The 18,349-nt window shown below is 44.2% G+C and overlaps 1 protein-coding gene across 1 annotated transcript in view; it reads right to left on the bottom strand.

The window, feature by feature from the left end:
• Positions 1-7,151: 7,151 nt before the first annotated feature.
• Positions 7,152-18,349, bottom strand: part of LOC126015491 (zinc finger protein OZF-like) — a 64,714-nt gene continuing 53,516 nt past the window's right edge. Inside the window, exon 6 of the mRNA XM_049778023.1 lies at positions 7,152-9,454. Coding sequence (XP_049633980.1) covers positions 8,485-9,454 — 970 coding nt within the window. The 3' untranslated portion in view covers positions 7,152-8,484. The remainder of the gene's footprint in view (positions 9,455-18,349) is intronic.

Here is an 18,349-nt window from a genome sequence, read left to right as displayed (position 1 = left end):
TGGGCAGTTAAGGCTGGGGGTTGGAGGTGTTGGACGAGGGTCATTGGGAAGGAAAAGGGTCTGAGCAGCTCCCTGGGGGTGGGTATCCTAATGCACCCCTACAGTCAGTCAGCACACTAGCAGCAGCAACTGCTAGTACACATACAAGGCAACTGGCCATCACAATTTGAGGAAACTTGCCTTGGGGATCAGAGAGGTCAGGCCCATTCGGGTGCTGGCTTGAAGACATTAAAGACAACACTTGATTAGGTGGTGGTGGTGGGGTTAGCCTTAAAAATAAAAATTTAGAAGAAAGGGAGGAGGGGAGGGGCCAGAGAGATAGCATGAGGTAAGGCACTTGCCTTGCAAGCAGAAGGACGATGGTTCGAATCCCGGCATCCCATATGGTCCCCTGAGTCTGCCAGGAGCGATTTCTGAGCATAGAGCCAGGAGTAACCCCTTAGCGCTGCTGGGTGTGACCCAAACCCCTCCCCCCCAAAAATTAGGAGGGTATGGGGTCCTGGGTTCTGAACAAGGAGGGACACCATTTTGTAAGGACCATATGTTGTAAGCTGCATATTAAGCTTCTCAAGCCTGTTTCCATTAACACTGCCTCAATCTACCTTGCTGGACCAGGTAGCCTATCTAGAAAGGACATGATAGGGCAATAGAAAGGCACCCTAGACAATAGTCAATCATTTTTTTTTTTTTTTTGTGGTTTTTGGGTCACACCCGGCAGTGCTCAGGGGTTACTCCTGGCTCCATGCTCAGAAATTGCTCCTGGCAGGCACGGGGACCATATGGGACGCTGGGATTCGAACCGATGACTTCTTGCATGAAAGGCAAACGCCTTACCTCCATGCTATCTCTCCAGCCCCAATAGTCAATCATTTTAAAGATCATCAGAAGCTAGAATTTCCTTATGTCTCCTCCCTATATAATCTGATTTGTAACCTTGGGCATGGTGGTTTTCTCTGGGAGATGGCCCTGAATGGTCAGTATAGGGCTTATGGCTGATGGGATAAAGTTTTGTTTAATTTTACTCCCATTGTGGTGTCTCATCCTTTGACCCGGACCCTAACAAGGGGGTGAAGGGATAGTACATTAGGTAGGGTACTTGTATTGCACAAAGTCAACCTGGATTCCATCAGAACATCCAATATGGTTTCAGGAACCTGCTAGTAGTAATTCCTGGGCACAGAACCAGGATGAAGCCCTGCATACCACCGGGTATCATCATCATCAACAACAACAATAACGAAACACCCAAGGGAAAAAAGTGTTCTGGGGGCTGGAGCAATACCACAGCTGGAGGGCATTAGCTTTGTATGCAGCAGGTCCCTGCTTCATTCCTGACATCCCATATGGCAAGGGTCTTCAAACTACGGCCCTCGGGCCACATGTGGCCCGCAGAGGAGTCTGATCCGGCCCGCCAGCAGTGAGCGCTGTTTGGTTGCCAAGATACCTGCCAGCATATACACTCAGTGTATATCCAAATATCAGGAACCGTGCACTCAAAATGGTAACCATCTTTGGTAGCACTTATGCCTGTGAACAGACTTTTTCAAGAATGAAACATCTGCAATCTCCAACCAGATCATGATTAGCTGATGCCCACTTGCATCACTTGTTACAGCTGGCAGTGACAAATATGGAACCGGACATTGACTATCTCTTTAGCCAAAAGCAGGCCCACAGTTCCCATTGAAATACTGGTGCGTGATCTGTTTATTTATAAATGGTTTTTATTTTATTTATATTAGATATGTGCAGTGTGAGTAGGAATTAGTAGCTCATATAGTCCGGCCCTCCAGCTCTCTAAGGGACCGTAATCTGGCCCCCACTTTAAAAAGTTTGAAGACCCCTGCCATATGGTCTCCAGAGCCTGCCAGGAGCGATTTCTGAGTTCGGGGCCAGGAGTAGTAACCCCTGAGTGCCGCCGGATGGGACCCCCAAAAAAGTGTTCTGGCTTCTAATATTAAATTTAATCCCTGGGGCCTGAGAGATAGCAAAGCGCCGATCCAGGACCTAAGGTGGTTGGTTCGAATCCCTGCGTCCCATATGGCCCCCCGACCGTGCCAGGAGCTATTTCTTTTTTTTTTTTTTTTTGGTTTTTGGGCCACACCCTGTGACGCTCAGGGGTTACTCCTGGCTATGCGCTCAGAAGTTGCTCCTGGCTTCTTGGGGGACCATATGGGACACCGGGGGATCGAACCGCGGTCCGTCCTAGGCTAGCGCAGGCACCTTACCTCCAGCGCCACCGCCCGGCCCCCAGGAGCTATTTCTGAGCAGACAGCCAGGAGTAACCCCTGAGCACCGCTGGGTGTGGCCCCCCAAAACCAAAAACAAAACAATTTAATCCCTGATTTTCTTGGGCCACTCCCACTTCCCTCCCCGGGCAGAAGTGGCTGAAGCGGGAGGGTGATGTGGCTTCCCCTTGCTCCCTCCACCATCTCTCCGCGCACCCCCATTTCCTGCTCCTACAGCTTGGGGCGTCGTTCTTCCCTTACATCCACACTCAGGACTCCCTGCCTAGATTTCTGCTAATCCCATGCCAGATGCCCAGTAAGGCCTTCAGTTTGACGGCGGACTACACTTCCCACAAACCCACGCGGCCTCCGGACTACAATTCCCACAAGTCTCAGCGTCTTGGCAAGTTGATTTCTGCTCCTGGGGACGCTTGGAGGGAGGGGGGTGGCCTTGAGAGTGTGGGATGCTTGACAGCCTGTCATTATTCAACACGGCGATGTGGCCCCAGACAAACAAACAATCCCTTGTCAATAAGACTCCTTGTATAATTTTTCCAGTCTCAGAATTGACCAATACAGCTATGCCAGGAATCCCAAAGTAGTTTTATGCGAACCCCAACAAAAGCATTACTCCAGGTCCTACCATCTCCGCCTGTGTCCTGCCAGGATCCCTTGTAGACCCTTGAGGTACCGAAGTGTCTCCTCCAGATCCACTGAGTGGTAAATGTCTCTATTTTCCCTTCTCTTTGTGGTATCACCCCAAACACCAGACTCTACTTTAAAAATGTTAATTGAATAAAGTCACATACTTGCCATACTGGTTGCTATGGAGTTTATTACAAGAAGGACTTTCTGATATTTTGCCATTCATGCTTTAGGATGGAACTGTCTGTGAGTTGTGTAAGGCCCAATTCTATTAGCACAGCTGAAGCATAGAAGTGGCATGGAGTATTGGGAACGTTTTCTCCCACATTTGCATTTTCTTAGTTTGTTCACACTCCCATCTAGCTGGTCAAATAATTGCACAATGAAGGAACCAGCATCCCAGGTGACTGTCAAGAAATTTTACTATCCCTCTGGTCCTAACAGGGGAATTTAAAATAGAGTGGGAAAGCCATTCTAGAAAATGTATTTTACCTCAACAGTTTCCAGTAGAGAACAGGATAAACGTTTACAAGTACGTAGGCCATTAGGAAAACCACTAATGTTCAGGATAAGTCAGCCTGTGGTCATCAGTGGACTTTATTTCGGCTGAGAAATGAACTGAGGACCCCAAGAGATAAACGTTCCATCTGGGCAGTCCGTGTGCTCCCCTAACCACCGCCAGGAGTGATTTTTGAGTGCAGAGTCAGGAGTAATTCCTGAATATCTAGAATATTGCTAGATTGCTTGGCTCTGTGCTCAGAAGTTACTCCTGGAATTTTCTGGAGACCATATGAGATGCCGTGGTCCCTGTTTTTGCCCATTATAACCCATCATGTAGGGTTATAAAACTCAGTCGACTCTTATCTAATGAACTGCAACTGAAATGATCCCATTCCAAAAGAGAATGTGTGTTCTGGCTTGTGATCATTTGCTCTGGCCCACAATAAGGTTCATCTTCTCTGAGAAATGTAAAACATTTTAAATATGATCATTCAAACCAAAAGAACTGTTTATTTTTCTGTTCTGGAACTGGATGCAGTAGGTCTAATATACTTTTATTTTTTTTGCCACACCCAGTCAATGCTCGGGACTTACTCATGGCTCTGATCTCAGGGATCACTCCGGGTGAGCTTGGGTGATCACACAGAATGCCTGCCAGGGATCGAATCTGATTTGACTACATGCAAAGCAAGTGCTTTCCTGCTGTACTATCTCTTCAGGACCCCCCCCCCAGTCTTGATTTGGCTATATGGGAAGTTTTATAACTCCATATAAGACTTAGCAGTATATAGTCCAAAGCCCTAGAATGCCGTAGAATTGTGAAGGGGACCCCATTGGAAAGGCAATGTTTCCATTTGTATCTTTATTTCTTTGAACAGTGGTCTCGTTTTTCTTTTTTTAATCTACCTTAACAAGTTGTTTCTCAGATACTTGATTTGGGGTATCTTAATTGTAAAAGAAAGTGTTTCTGGCATGTCTTTCTCTTCTATCTCATTGTTTGCATACAGAAATGCGATGGGTTTGCACATCATGATTGCTTGTAGCCATGCCAAGAGCTTCCCTGTTCACTAAATAAATCTCTGTCCCTTATAACTTTAGTTGTAAGACTATGTTCTCTAACAGAAGTATAGTCAATCTGGCCTTTTGTTTTGTTTTTAGGTCACACCCAGCAGAGCTCAGGGACTACTCCTGGCTCTGTGCTCAGAAGTCGCTCCTGGCAGGCTTGGGGGAGCATACTGGATGCCAGGATCAAAATGGGTTCATCCTGGGTCGTCTGTATGCAAGGCAAACCCCCCACAACTGTGCTATCACTTGGGACCCAATTTGGCCTTTCGTTGGAGACAGTTCGCCTGTTGTCATAGAGTTCGCTATGTTCTTTTACTGTAAATTTGTTTATCACAACCATTCAGGTGTCACTCATACGCAGTAGGAGGTTGGATTCGTTTTCAGTCTTCTGTTTGGTGCCATTCAGTTTCATGGAATGAAGGCATTTATAACTCCTTTTTAATGAATATTCTGTCTTTTGTCAATTTAGAAATTAAAAAATTAATTTACAATGAAAATAAAGGTCATAGGAGGCACCTTACTTTTTAATGTGACCCTCTTTTCCACTGTCCTTCTCTAATGGACATTTTTGGGTCAAATAGCCCACTATAGAGGTAACTTTCAAGGCACTCAGAAAAAAATGACTATCGCTTCTCGGCCTTTGGCTAAGATCAAGTGTAGAAAAAAATGACTGATAATCCTTTTGCCATGTCTAAGATAGCATTTTGTGGGGGTCACACTCTGCATTGCTCAGGGGTTATTTCCGCTCTGCATTCAGCACTCAGCAATTACAACTGGAAGTGCTGGGGTCCATATGGGATGCTGGGGATCAAACTTGGATTGGTAGGGGTTGGGCAGGGGTCTCAAACTTGCAGCCCGCGGGCCACAAACGGCCCTCCATACATTTTGTGGCCCTAGAGGAATCTTTTTTTGTTTTGTTTTGTTTTAGTTGTTTGGGTCACACTCCCCAATGTTCAAGGCTTACTACTGACTTTGCACTCAAGGATCACCCCGATTTTGCCTCCTGCGGCCCGCAGGTAAATTGAGTTTGAGACCCCTGGGTTGGAGGGATAATATAGTGGGTAAGGCATTTGCCTTGCATTTGGCTAACCCAGGTTCAATTCCAAATTTCTCATATGGACCCTAGAATACTGTCAGGAATGATTCCTGAACAGAGCCAGGAATAACCAATCCATGAGCACTGGTGGCTGTGGCTCTCCCCAAAACAAAAAGAAAAAACTGGAGTTGGCCACAACAAGGCAAGCACCTTACTCATTATTGATCCAGCCCCCAAATAAGCTTTCTTTTTATGCTTTTTTATTTTTTGGTTTTTGGGTCACACCCAGCGGTGCTCAGGTTTATTCCAGGCTCTTGCTCAGAAATTGCTCCTGGCAGGCACAGGGGACCATATGGGATGCCAGGATTTAAACCACCACCCATCCTGGATAGGCTGCTTGCAAGGCAAATGCCCTACTACTGTCTCTCTGCCCCCTTTTTATGCATTTTATTTTTGGTTTTTTTTTGGGCCACACCCGGCGGTGCTCAGGGGTTACTCCTGGCTGTCTGCTCAGAAATAGCTCCTGGCAGGCACGGGGGACCATATGGGACACCGGGATTCGAACCAACCACCTTTGGTCCTGGGTCGGCTGCTTCCAAGGCAAACACCGCTGTGCTATCTCTCCGGGCCCTTTTTATGCATTTTTTTTTTTTTTTTTTTTTTTGGTTTTTGGGCCACACCCGGTAACGCTCAGGGGTTACTCCTGGCTATGCGCTCAGAAGTTGCTCCTGGCTTGGGGGACCATATGGGACGCCGGGGGATCGAACCGCGGTCTGTCCAAGGCTAGCGCAGGCAAGGCAGGCACCTTACCTCTAGCGCCACCGCCCGGCCCCCTTTTTATGCATTTTTAAGATAAAAATGTAAAGTTTTTTTTTCACTGTTTTCATGATTTTTCAGTCATATATACAATCCAGGTAGTCAAAACAAAATATTATCATATACTGGGCAAAAGCAATGTGGATAGAGTGATGGCCTTACAAAAAGGCTGATTTGGGTTAGATTCCTGGAATGCCGTATGGTCCCCCAAGTCTGCCAGGAATAATTTCTGAGCACAGAGCCAGTAATTCCTGAGTATGACCTGGTATGGCCCCCAAATATTATATTTTGATATGTGATCTTTTCTTTGTGTTTTTGGGTCAGCCCAGCCACGTTCAAGGGTTCCTCCAGGTTCTGTGCTCAGAAATCACTCCTGGCAGGCTCAGAGGACCATATGGAATGCTGGGATAAAATTGGCCTAGCCCTGAGTATGTGATGTTAAGATAGTTCTGAAAATACAGAACTTAGAGGGAAAGAATAACATTTCTATGGCACCATTGGGAGTGATCCCTGAGTGCTGAGTGAGGAACAAGCTTGAGCACCCCGGATATGAACCCAAAACAAATACAAATAGTACAAATTCTTAAATAGGGTTTTGAGGGTCACATTTCCTTTTGAGTGTCTTTCCTCACATTCTCATTTCTCTTATTTTGGGCCACACCTGGTGGTGCTCAGGGCTTCCTTCTGGCTCTGCACTCTGGGATCACTGTCAGAAGACTAAGGCGACCTAGATGTGATGCTGGGGAACAAACCTGGATTAGCCGCATACAAACCAAATGCCAAACTTGCTGTTAGTGCTCTAGCCCCTCAGTTACATTTTCTAACATCTTCAAAGAATCATTTTTATCTTGAGACAAACATTTTTCTCCACTAAAATATTTTAATTTTATTTTAAATACATGTTTTGCAATTATTATAACTTTAGTTTCAAAGACTCTTTTAACTTTAAAAGCCTTAATTTCCTACTTTCAAAAGTAGAAGTGGTCCAGAAAGATGGCTGAAGGACTGAGCACATGCTTTGAATGTAGGAAGCCTGTGTTTAATTCTGGCACCACAGGACCCCCCAAGGACACTGGAAGTAACAAGCCCCAAATAGCACCTGAGTACCACCAGGTGTGGCCTAACTCCTACCCCCAATGGTAAATGCTCATAAAAACATTAGTGACTTAGGTAAGATTTACAAAGAGATTTTTATCATTTTTCTTTTCTTACAAGTATTACTTTCTATGTGACATAGGTACATCTTTATCTAGAGACCTAAATTCAGATTCAAAAGTAAGCCCAATTGGTGCATTCTCTTTTTAGCAAAATTATGTCCTTATTTAGTAAATCTACACGATAAAACTTTATCACAATAAAGTCGGATACTGCTGCTGACATGATTTAATTCCTGGCCAACACACAGGATAGACAAAGTTATGACTCTAATAGAGAAATATTATAGACATGTATGTTCATGCAGTAATCTTGTATACTACAAATATTCATGTTAACACTATCCTAACCATGTTACTTCTAATAAAATAAAAAGGGGCAATTATATTTCAAGTCCTGAGGCTTTTTAATTGGTTTTTATTTACAAAAATTATCCTTGGAACTAAAGATTTTGCCTACAGAACTGAGCATACATAGTGATGTGTGGCTAGGAGGGGTCCTTGGGTCACGGTAGAAAGAAGCAGGCTCTGGTGATGGGTGTGTTGCTCAAATGAAATATGCACGATAAGCATGATTAGCAGTAACTCTTGGTACCTCAATCAAAAAATGGCTAAGGATTTCACCTTCAGGAATTTCTGAGAAGATTCTGTGTCAGTTTTAATAATGAATGTCATTTGGCGACAAAAGAAACCATGAGTTGGGAGAACTCAAATATATAGATGAACATAAACTGAGATGTTTCCCATAAGTCGGTAGTCCTATTTTCTCTCCTATCTACTTAAAAAGTGGTGGAGTATTTCCAGGTCTGTTTAATGAGGCAGGAAGTTTTCCAGCTAACAGATTTCTAGGTTCCTTGTATCACTAACTCATCTTGTTGTGTCTTTGACTTCTGAGCAAGCTCGCCCTCATTCATTAGATTCAAAGTTTCTTTTGAATGTGAATTTTCGGCTAGAAAATCAGGACTGTAGGAAAGAATGCAGGGACACTTCCACGGGAAAGTTTTCCTACATTCTAAATCATGTTCCCATGATTATTCCCCTACATGTATTCGCTGAGGTACAACGATGTATGCCTGACAGGAGAGAGATCTTCCACATTATAACACGGATAGGATTTCTCTCCTGCATGAGTTCTCTGATGCACCTTAAGATACGCCTTACAGGAGAATGTTTTTCTACAGTCTTTACACTCATAAGGTTTCTCTCCTGTGTGAAATCTCTGGTGGACAACGAGTTGGGACTTCCTTGAGAAAGTTTTCCTACATTCTGTACAATCGTAAGGTTTCTCTCCTGTGTGGGTTCTGTAATGTGAAATAAGGTATGACTTCCGGGAGAAAGTTTTCCCACACTCTTTACATTCATAGGGTTTCTCTCCTGTGTGAATCCTTTGATGCAAAGTGAGATCTGACTTCCGGTAGAAAGTCTTCCTACATTCCTTACATTCATAGGGTTTCTCTCCTGTGTGAGCTCTGTGATGCAGAATAAGTCCTTTCCGCCAGGAGAAAGCTTTCCTACACACTTTACACTCATAGGGCTTCTCTCCTGTGTGGATTCTCTGGTGCACAGTGAGATATGCCTTACAGGTGAACGTTTTCCTACACTCTTTACATTCAAAGGGTTTCTCTCCTGTGTGGATTCTCTGGTGTACAGCAAGGTAGGACTTCAAGAAGAATGTTTTCCTACATTCTTTACATTCAAAGCGTTTCTCTCCTGTGTGACTTCGCAGATGAACATTGAGAGATGAATTTGAAGAGAAAGTTTTCCTACATTGCTTACATTCGTAGGGTTTCTCTCCTGTGTGAGATCGGTAATGTAAAATGAGTCCTTTCCTCCAGGAGAAAGTTTTCCCACAATCTTTACACTCATAGGGTTTCTCTCCTGTGTGAATTCTTTGATGGACAGTGAGGTCCGACTTCCGGTAGAAAGTTTTCCCACACTCTTTACACTCATAGGGTTTCTCGCCTGTGTGAATTCTCTGGTGTTGAAGGAGTCCTCGTCTCTGGGATAAAGTTTTGCCACATTCTGAACATATGTATTTAATTTTCTCCCTCATGTGTGTTCCCTGGCGCCTGTCAACAGTTAAAAATTCACTGGTTTTCTGACACTGATGAGGTTCTACACCTGTGTGCATTTCTGCATAATCAGTCACAGTAGATATGCTATAGAAAGGACTGTGATCCTCAAGTTTCTGTGTAGGAGGCATCTCACTGGGGTCAACAGTTAGAAACATATTTGTAAGTACATTATAGTCTTCAGGCATCATAACAGAATAATTGCCATTATTTACCATTGGGTTGGGAACATGGACTGAACTCAAATTAAAAGTATTTTGTAAGTCTATCCTCTCCTTTGTTACTGTTTTCCTCTTGTTGATGACATCTTGCCAAAAATGCCTTTCTTGAATTTTCTGGTTGCTCTCAACCAAGTTGTCCAGAGGCAGAATATCTACAATGAGACAGAAATATTCACATTACAAGTCAAATCTAGTATGTCTTCTGTATTTGGGTGACAGACAGAAAATGTTTTTTTTCAATCCTAGAAGCTCAAAGTAACTTTAAAAAAGAAGTGTCTTAATAAAAGAAAATGATGGGGCTGGAGAGATAGCATGGAGTAAGGCATTTGCCTTGCATGCAGAAGGACAGTGGTTCGAATCCCGGCATCCCATATGGTCCCCTGAGCCTGCCTGGAGCAATTTCTAAGCATAGAGCCAGGAAAGTAATACATGTAGAAATAGCCTGTCAAATTAAGTTGCTTTTCTTTTTCTTCTTGCATGTTTCTTTTTCATTCCTGAAAAGATATTGTTAATGTCATCTCTTTAGATTCTAACAGAGAACTTTTGTTTTGGTTTGTTTGTTTGTTTTTTTGGGTTACACCTGGCAGCACTCAGGGGTTACTCCTGGCTCTATGCTCAGAAATTGCTCCTGGCAGGCACAGAGGACCATATGGGATGCTGGAATTCGAACCAAATGCCTTACCTCCATGCTATCTCTCCAGCCCCTAGCAGAGAACTTTTAACTTTTTATTTGATTCCCTGTGCTTGTTCTACAGTTTATCTGATAACAACTAAGGACATCTTATTCTAATCCTTTTTGTGAACATCTAATGTATGGAAATGGCAGCATGATACATTTAACTCACAATATATCATATTTCTCTGCAGATATCTGTGAATACTAAGAATACATTCTTTTTTTTTCTTTTTACTTTTTTAATTTCATTCCCCATTTTTGTTTGTTTGTTTGGTTTTTGGTTTTTGGGTCACACCCAGCAGCGCTCAGGGGTTACTCCTGGCTCTAGGCTCAGAAATCGCCCTTGGTAGGCAACAGGGGACCATATGGGATGTCGGGATTCGAACCACCATCCTTCTGCATGAAAGGCAAACGCCTTACCTCCATGCTATCTCTCTGGCCCCCCATTCCCCATTTTTATTGCTTGTTGTTTTGCCCAGTACACTGCCTTAAAACAAAGAAATCTTGAATCAACGCTTTAACGGCTGACATTCTTAACAGCAGGGTACATACTTAGGGCTTGAATGACACTAAAAACACTAGCTGGCGCAAAACAGTAGACATTGGATTGGCAATGTTATGTTACTGTCTAAAAACACCTCAACCAGGGTCCCAACAAAAATAAGAATACATTCTTTTTGTTTTGTTTTGGGTCACACCTGGCAGTGGGTCAGGGGTTAACTCCTGGCTCTAAGCTCAGAAATTGGCCCTGGCAGGCTCGAGGGACCATATGGGATGCCAGGATTCGAACAAATGACCTTCTACATGAAAGGCAAATGCCTTACCTCCATGCTATCTCTCCTACCCAAGAATACATTTTTAGTAGGAACAATTTCCTGGGTTCTGTGTGTTTAACATTTCTTCTTTTGGGGCCACACCTGAAGGTGCACAGGGTTTACTCCTGGCTCTAAATTCATGGGGCACTCCTGGCATGCATCAGCAGACTATATAAGGTGTCTGGGACAGAATCTAGGTCAACCATGTGCAAGGCAAGCATTTTTCCCACTGTGTTATCTCTCTGCCTCCTGTCTATTCACATTTTCTAAGGCTGTGTTTTTATTAAGCCAAATCTGAGTCTCCTTTATTGTGTTTAAGCAACACTGGGCCACTTTCCTTTGATGTTCCTTTCAGAACCACTCTATTTACCTAAAATAATACCATCTGTTTTTTCTTTCTCTCCTGCTAAAAACTATTTTTTAATTTTGTGACTCTGATTTCATTATTGAATGTGTATATTTGATTCATTCTTCTCTCTCAACAATGTAAAGGATACCACTTCTACTACTACTGAAACAAAAAACACATGATTGAAAAAACTCCCCATTAGAGTGTTACATAGTAGAGCCATAACAATAGTTACAGAAGGGAGGGTATTTGCCTTGCATGTAGTCAACTGAGGTTCTTACCAGCATCCCATCTGGTCCCCTGAGCCTGCTTGGAGTAATTTCTGAGTGTAGACCACGAGTAACTCCCGAGAACCACTGATGTGGCCCAATAAATACATACAATTATACATGTGGGGGGCTGGGGAGATAGGACACTGGTAGTGGAACTAGTGCAGAAACACTGAATGCCCAATGCAATTGTACAGTGTTTAAATAAAGTTAGAGGAAAAATAAAGAATAAAGTGGGGCCTGGAGCGATAGATAGTACAGCAGGTAAGGTGCTTGTCTTGTACACTGTTGACCAAGTTTGATCCTCAGCAACCGTATGGTCTCCCAGGCCTGCCAGGAGTGATTTCTGAGTGTAGAGTCAGGAGTAAGTCCTGGGCAGAGCCAGTTGTAGCCCCCCAAACAAAACAAAAACCAAATAAGAATAAAACAAAAAATACAATGTTACATGAATAATGAATGAGCCAATATTTAAAAATTAACTAGAAAAACTTTTCTAGGGGTGGGGAAAAAAAAGAAAACCTTTTCTATCGTTGAGGCACCATATGAGATGCTGGGGATTAAACATTAAACCTCGGTTAACCATATCCTAGCCGTTGTATTATCTTTGTAGCCCTGAAATAAAAAAAATTAAGCTATGCTACATAAACTTAAAAAAAAACAAATAAACACTAAGAAGAAAAATGGCAACGAACAGTGAATCCAGAAACAACTAGTAAGGCAACAGAGTTTCAAGGACTTTTGGTTAAGGATTGCATTTTTATAAAACATGTCCATTAAGAAAGTTAGGAGTCACAAAAACACGATACAACAATGCCTTTTGCACTCCTATTCATCGTAGCATGATTTACAATAGCCAGAATCTGGAAGCAACCCAAGTGCCCAGCAACAGATGCGTGGCTAATGAAATGCTGTACATCTACACAATGGAATACTATGCAGCTGTCAGAAAAAATGATGCCGTAAGATTTGCTTACACATAGATGAACATGGAGATTATTACACTGAGTGAAATGAGCCAGAAGGAGAAGGATAAGCAGAATAATCTCACTCATCTGTGGACTATAGGGAAATAAAAGACAGCATGGAGATGATACCCAGAGACAATCCATGGTAGGAAGCTTGCCACAAAGAGCAGAGAGTGTAGTTAGAGTAGAGAAGGGTCTACTGTGAAAGGAATATGCATAGCACCCCTTCATTAACAGTAGTGCAAACCAGTGTCAAAAAAGAAAAGAGAGAGAGAGATGAAGGAGAGAGGGAGGGAGAGAGAGTGAAGTAAATGCCTGTCCCAGAGGCAGGGGGGAAGGTGGGCGGGAGGGAAAAGGGCATCAGGGAAGGTGAGAGGAAACAGTTGACATTGGTGGCAGGTGAAATTTGCACCAGTGAGGTGGTTGTACATTATATGACTGTTACTTGATCATGAACAACTTTTTCTATAGAAAAAAAAACCCTGATGTAAGAAAAACCTTGAAACCATGGTGTTTAAATTAAAAAAGTTAGGAGTTAGTGAGGTAGTACAGTGGGCAGGATGCCTTCCTTGCAGGAGGCTGACCGGGGTTTGATCCCTGGCATACCATATGTTCCCCTGAGCACCTCCAGCAATGGTCCTGACACAGAGCCAGGAGTAAGTACAGAAGGAAGCCAGAAGAGTTGCTGAGTGTTGGCCCTCCTCCCTCCAAAAACATGAAAGATTTACAGCAAGAGCAAGAAGGCTGAATAACTCATGAGACTCTTACCCACAGAGTCATGGCTCTAAGATTTGAGCCTTAGGATAAAGTTGATGACCAAATGTTGAGGACAATAAACTTGCTGCCTCCCCCCCTCTTCCCAGCCTCCCTGCCAGTTTTTACTGACTGACCTGAGCGGGTGTGTCTTGAAGGTTCTGTTGTCCACGGTTCTGCTCGTTGCTCCAACTTGACTATCACTTCCGGTTTGGTGACTAAATGTCCTATGGATGAAAAAAATTCATGCTGGTGTCTGAGCGACAGTAGAGCTAGGAGGGCGTGTGTCTAGCACGCAGCCTACTTGCATCAATCCCCAGCATCTCGTTTGGTCTCTGAGCACTGGCAGGAGTAATTCATTCCAGAGTGCAAAACCAGGAGCAACCCATGAGCTTTGCTGCTTGTGGCCCCAAAACAAAACAAACAGGGGCAGGAGAAACTATCTCTCAGCATTCCCATATGGTCCCCCTGAGCATTGTCAGGAGTAATTCCTGAGTGCAGAGCTAGGAGTAACCCCTGAGCACCGCAGAGAAAACAAACAAAAAATTCATGTTGACATTCTGCCAAACTGCCAGAGTTTGCATTCTTTGAAGAATGGCAGAAGCACAACTGGGAAGAGCTGGACAATGAAAGGTCCATTGAAATCTTGGATGATGTGTTGAATGCTTTTTTGTCCAACATTCTTACATCTGAGGTAACACTTCATTATTGACCAGTGTATGTGAATAAGAAAATTTGTAGTAGGTGGTAACTGGGGATCTTCACTCACCCAGTGACCTCCAGGTGACTGTAAGGGTTTCCAGCATCACATCCCTGTAGAGGCCCCTCTGCTCTTCATCCAGAAGCTGCCACTCTGCCCAGGTAAAGGCCACAGCCACATCCTCAAATGCCACCATCCCCTGCAAGGACACATTCTTCTTCAATAAAAGGCATCAGCCCGGGGCTGGAGCGATAGGACAGCAGGGAGGGCACTTGCCTTGCATACAGCTGACCCAGGTTTGGTCCCCACGCACTGCCAGGTGTGGCCCCAAAATCAAGAACAAAAAGAGGCATCAGCTTGGATCAAGAAATAGGAACATCTTGGGGATAGAAGTGGTGGAGGCACAGCAGTAGGGCATTTGCCTTGCATGTGACTGACCTAGGATGAACCGCGGTTTTGATTCCCCGGTGTAACCATATGGTCTCCCAAGCCAGGAGTGATTTCTAAGTGCATAGCCAGGAGTAACCCCTGAGTGGTCACCGGTGTGGCCCAAAATCCCCCCCCACACCCCAAGTAAATAGACATCTGGAAGTTTCGTACTGGTGCATTTTTATCTTATGGGAAGTACTATAGTGGTATACTAGAATAGAAACAGTCTACTAAGGGTTGGAGCGATAGTACAAAGGTTAAGGCACTTGTCTTTGCATGCTAACAATGTTGGTTCAATGTACAACACCTGGCAAAAGTTTGCATAAGCACTTCTGGGAGAGATCACTGAGCACTGAGTTAGGAGTAAGCCCTAAGCACTGCCTGGTGTGGTTTAAAACACAAAACAAATAGTTGCTTTGACTAAATGGTGAATACAATTCAGCAGAATAGAAGTGCTTAAAATATGGTTTGGAGAAATTCATATAAACATTTACCTGAGTTAAAATACCTTTGTTTTAGGGCCAGAGATAAAATACAGCTTGTTTTGTATGCGGTGAACCTGAGTTTACAAACAAAACAAGACAAAAAGGAGACTAAACCCAGTGCCAACAGTACATGATTCCCATGTTCTTTCTTGTTTTGGGGCCACATCCAGTTATTCTCAGGGCTTTCCCCTGGCTCTGCTCTCAGGAATCACTCCTGGTAGGGTTTGGTGGACCATATGGGATGTCGAGCATCAAACCTGCAAACCTGAGTTAGCCATGTGCAAGATAAACTCCTTCACCACTGTATTATCTCTCTGGTCCCAGTGTCATGTTCTATGATAAAAGGTAGGTAGCATACACATCCTTTTTTTTTTTTTTTGGCTTTTAGATCACACCTGGCAGCGCTCAGGGATTTCTCCTGGCTCTATGCTCAGAAATCGCTCCTGGCAGGCTCAGGGGACTATATGGGATGCTGGGATTCAAACCACCTTCCTTCTGCATGCAAGGCAAATGCCTTACCTCCATGCTATCTCTCCAGCCCCAGCATACACATTCAAAGCACTCTACACTTTTGTTGTGAGTGTATGTGTGTGTGTGTCTGTTTGTTGTGTATACATATATATAAAATCTAATGCCCGCAAATAACCTCCCCCCATCCCTTCTTTGGCTTATCTGGTGGGTCATATGGGGCTACTCCAGGATTTCTGCTCAAGAGTGAGCTGGGCCACACCTGTCTTTTTTTTTTTTTTTTTTTGGTCACACCCGGCTGTGCTCAGGGGTTACTCCTGGCTCCATGCTCAGAAATTGCTCCTGGCAGGCACGGGGGACCATATGGGACGCTGGGATTCGAACCGATGACCTCTTGCATGAAAGGCAAACGCCTTACCTCCATGCTATCTCTCCAGTCCCTTACTGCTGTCTTTGCACTCAGGAATCACTTCGTGGGTTTGGGGATCATATGGGATGCAGAAGATCAAACTATGTCAATAGCAAGATGGTTTGATCATCTAAAACTTGTAGGAATGAATTCTAAGATGTGGAAAAATATCTCCCACAAGAAAAACTAGAACAAAACAAGATGCAGGGTCACATTCAGAGGTGCCCGGGGGTTACTAGCTCTGGCTCTGCACTCAGGAATTACTCCAGGTGAGACTTGGGGACCATATGGGATTGAGAATTGAACCTGGGTCCGCTGCATGCAAGGCAAGTGCTCACCCCACTGAGACTCCAGATCAGGAGAGCAATTTTCTTTTCTTTGGTCACACCCGGCAGCGCTCAGGGTTACTCCTGGCTCTGCGCTCAGAAGTCGCTCCTGGCAGGCATGGGGGACCATATGGGATGCCAGGATTCAAACCACCATTTGTCCTGGGTTGTCCATGTGCAAGGCTAACGTCCTATCACTGTGCTATCTCTCAGCCCAAGAAGGAAGTTTTCAAATGCAAATAGAGGAATAAGAGGAGTTTGAGGGGCACATATGCCAGTGCTCAGGGCTGACTCTTTCTTCTGCACTCGGATTATTCTTGGAGGGCTCAGAGGATCCTATGTGATGCTGGGGATTGAACCTTGGTTGGCCATGTGCTGACCCCAGTTCAATCCCACCACTGCATATGGTCCTTTGAGTGCCATCAGCAGTAAGGCCTGAGCACAGTTGGGAATGTACCCATACTTTCCAAAAAAGACCATAGACCAATGACATTACACCTGTTGACTCTAAGATCGTATCACCTGTTGGGAATCTCCATGTCATCTCTTCATTGTTCACACGTTTCCATGAAGTAGAAATTCCTGTATGTTTGTGGCCATTTACCCACCCTCGTATTATGCATAAAGTCAAATGTAAAATAAATGAGAAACACCCACCAGAGATGTGTTCATGGTTTTTGCTCTTAGAAGCCCAAAAGACACGGAAGTGGAGCTGGGTGAGAAGAGAGGGTCAGGTCAGGAAGAGCATTCTCCCTGAAGGCCTCAGAGTCGCATGTCCAAGGCTCCTCAGAGTCGCATGTCCAAGGCTTTCTCTCTCCAAATTACCTGGAACAGTTGAAAGAGACTTTCGTGAGGTGATGGCATTTTCAAACTTGAAAAGCAGGAAAGACACAAAGGACCCAGGTCTTCACGTGCAATTTGTACTTCTATTCATGAAAAGCTACCTGAACCACTGATTGAGCAGATCACAGCATTAATAAATGGTTGGGGGTGGGGGATCAGAGCAATAGCACAGCAGTAGGACATTTGCCAACGAACCCCAGTTTGATTCCCGCATCCCATATGGTCCCCAGAGACTGCCAGGAGCGATTTCTGAGTAGAGCCAAGAGTAATCCCTGAACATCATCAGGTGTGACCCAATCCCTCACAAAAATGATTCTAGAAGCCCTAGATCAGGGTAGATCCTTTGCCTTGCAGGCAGCTGACCTGCATTCAATTCCTGCATCACACAGAGCCAACCAGGAGAGATTCCTGAGACCAGCACCAGGAGTAACCCCTGAACTCAACCAGATGTGGCAAAAAAAAAAAAAAAAGAATGAAAGTACAATGAGTAGGGTCCTTGCCTTGCATGCTGCTAATCCAAGTTTGATTCCCAGCATCCTTAGGGTTCCCCAAGCACCTCCAGGAGTAACCCCTGGCACATAGGAGTAACCCCTGAGCACCACTGGGTGTGACACTTCCCAAAACAATTAGTTCTAGGGATCACAAGCAATGGAGAGTGGTTGTGTACAGGGGACTCTGGGGACAGGATACTCTTGGCAAAAGCAACAGGGTGGGCTTGGTGATTTGAAAATTGGACCAGCCTTGCTTGGGGACCTTTGTAGATACAAGTGACAGTTGCATACAGTGCATATAGGATGAAGGCAGTTTGGAGGACATACAAAGTAAGCACTCCATCTGCTGTGCAGTTATTCTGGCCCCAGCTGTCCTTTTGAGGATCCTGGAGGAAACCCCAATGAGCACCACTGGGTGTGGCCCAAAAGCCATAGAAAAAATAAAAACAAAAACAACTTACTCTATTTTAACCATTTCTGTGGGAGATTTAGAATTCCTGCCAAATACAATGACTAGAACATCATAGGCGGAAGGAGAATGTTTCAAGGACGGAACTTTAACTGAGGCCATTTGAACTGAGACACTATCTGAAACATAGAAATGTGTCTTGGATCTTGTACTAGCACTTTTTT

The sequence above is a fragment of the Suncus etruscus genome, chromosome 8 (assembly GCF_024139225.1).
Source record: "Suncus etruscus isolate mSunEtr1 chromosome 8, mSunEtr1.pri.cur, whole genome shotgun sequence".
NCBI classification, from domain to species: domain Eukaryota; kingdom Metazoa; phylum Chordata; class Mammalia; order Eulipotyphla; family Soricidae; genus Suncus; species Suncus etruscus.
The sequence above is the reverse complement of the archived record's forward strand: the minus strand, read 5'-3'. Positions and strand labels throughout refer to the sequence as shown.